The 1,945-nt window shown below is 47.1% G+C and overlaps 1 protein-coding gene across 1 annotated transcript; it reads right to left on the minus strand.

Moving 5' to 3' along the window:
- Window positions 1–433: 433 nt before the first annotated feature.
- Window positions 434–1,182, minus strand: LOC147433904 (pterocarpan synthase 1-like). Its single transcript, XM_086489842.1, has one exon. It carries the CDS (start codon window positions 1,152–1,154, stop codon window positions 567–569), a length of 588 nt encoding a protein of 195 aa, XP_086345968.1. The 5' UTR covers window positions 1,155–1,182; the 3' UTR covers window positions 434–566.
- Between the last annotated feature and the right edge of the window lie 763 nt (window positions 1,183–1,945).

Consider the following 1,945-nt stretch of genomic DNA (forward strand, 5'->3'; position numbering starts at 1 on the left):
GGTACATCCGAAGTGCCCTCTAGAACTCTAATGGCCTTGAAGATACAAATTCAAAGGTAGATGTACTTACTATATTTTGATCTTTGGCAAGTTGGAGATCCTTGGAATGAGCTCGATCGCTCTGATAGCTATTCCAAAGTTAGACTTATGCGCTCAAGAGATAAAACAGCTCGATATGCACACACACAAACGCTAGGTATGTGGGTGATTATCTTTGGCTAACAGCTTTGTGAATATGTGTTTCTTTCTGCTTTTGTATATTATCTTTGAGAAAATTGGAGCAATTCCTTGTCAAAAATTGCACAAGGTTATTTTGGGAATTTCTCCAATCACAAGTCTATTTTGCGCAAATTTGAGGGGTATTTTCGTAATTTACCTGTAATATAATTCAAAGTCACCTTTCAAAAATTCAAGGCGGTGCGTAGTGCAAGTCTCATTCGAACTGAACGCTAATAGTATCCTTAATTTGTCTCAACCGAGTGCCAACAATTCTGAACCCCAAACATAAATCTGTTATTCACTACAGTAGTAGTAATTTAAAAGTAGTAAACCTGGTGATCATCTGATCAGACAGGCAGATAGACATCAATATCGAGGCGGAAAACCTGGTTGAACGTGCTGATATCAATGGGGATGAAGGTGGCGGAGCCTTGTGCCAGGAGGAAGGAGCCGGTACCCCCAGCTATGGCGGTGGGCTGGGGTTCGATAACATTGAAAAGGCCGACAAGGTTCAGGGTGCCATGAAGGCCACGCAGGTGAGCAGGGGTGTGGGGCTTGGCCTTGAGGGTGTCGAAGGCCAGCGTGCCGGCGGTGAAGGCCGTGAGGCCGTTGAGGTCGGAGAGCGCCGACAGACCGGACGCCGACCCCAGAAGTGCACTGTCCGCCTCCCGGCCGGCCGTTATGCGGTCGTTCTGGCAGAACAGCGTCCCGAAGGGCGCGCCCAATGTCGTGATGGGCCCCGCCTTGGGCTGTGCCACAACCACGGAAGTCACATTCAGCTGGTCGTGGATGAACACCTGGAATTGCAGGTGCCGCATCCCCCTTACATGCTGGCCGCCCGGCCGCCGGTGTCCAGCCTGCGCCGCCGGCAGGACCACCATGAACGCCACCACCACCGCGAGCAGCGCCGCCACAGATGCCACTGGTTTGGCCATATCTTTGTGCCGCCGCGAGCGCTCTACACTTCCCTATGCTTACTGGGCTCCCTGTTTATAAGGTTTGTCATGTCAGGTTTCCACATGGGGTAGTAAATTGGCTCCCTGTTTATAAGGTTTGTCATGTCAGGTCTCCACATGGGGTAGTAAATTTTGTGCGTACCCTTCCAAGTTCAAAGGACATGAAATTTGATAGCAAGGGGCAGCTACAAGAAAAAAAAAAAGGACATGAAATGAAATGCCAATGAATTGGCAGTTGTAAACGGATAAAAATACCATTTACTGGCCACTTCCCCCTGCCCATTGCTTGCCTCAGTATTAATTATGCATCCATTTTTGCCTCAGGCCTTGAACTCGCCACGTCCTTGAACTTCACTACTGTTCTATCGCTAAGTAATAGCGCATCAACTAAAAGGTAGGTAGAAATATACATTATTATGGTAAAAATTGTCACTAGGGTTTCACATACCGTTCACATGAGGTTCACTTTGGACTCAATGTGATCATGTGAGGTTCACTTGGGAATTAGAGCGTTCTTATTGGGTTCACGGTTCACAATGGGTTCACTTCGTGTTTACTTTTATGTGGTTCACTTCACATGAGGTTCACTTTGGACTTAATGTGATCATGCGAAGTTCACTTGGAAATTAGAGCATTCGTTTTCTGTTCACTTGTGTTCACTTGGTGTTTACTTTCATGGGCTTCACTTGATGTTCACACAAACGATGCCCACAACTTCAAAAAATATCTGCGAAGAAGTCGTGGGGAGCCATTAAGTTCCTGCAACTTCT

The sequence above is a fragment of the Adiantum capillus-veneris genome, chromosome 19, assembly GCF_014529385.1.
Source record: "Adiantum capillus-veneris isolate H3 chromosome 19, ASM1452938v2, whole genome shotgun sequence".
NCBI lineage: Eukaryota > Viridiplantae > Streptophyta > Polypodiopsida > Polypodiales > Pteridaceae > Adiantum > Adiantum capillus-veneris.

Bases quoted from the DNA above. Each gene is read 5' to 3' on its own strand.
- LOC147433904 (XM_086489842.1), bottom strand. From the start codon at position 1,154: ATGGCCAAACCAGTGGCATCTGTGGCGGCGCTGCTCGCGGTGGTGGTG.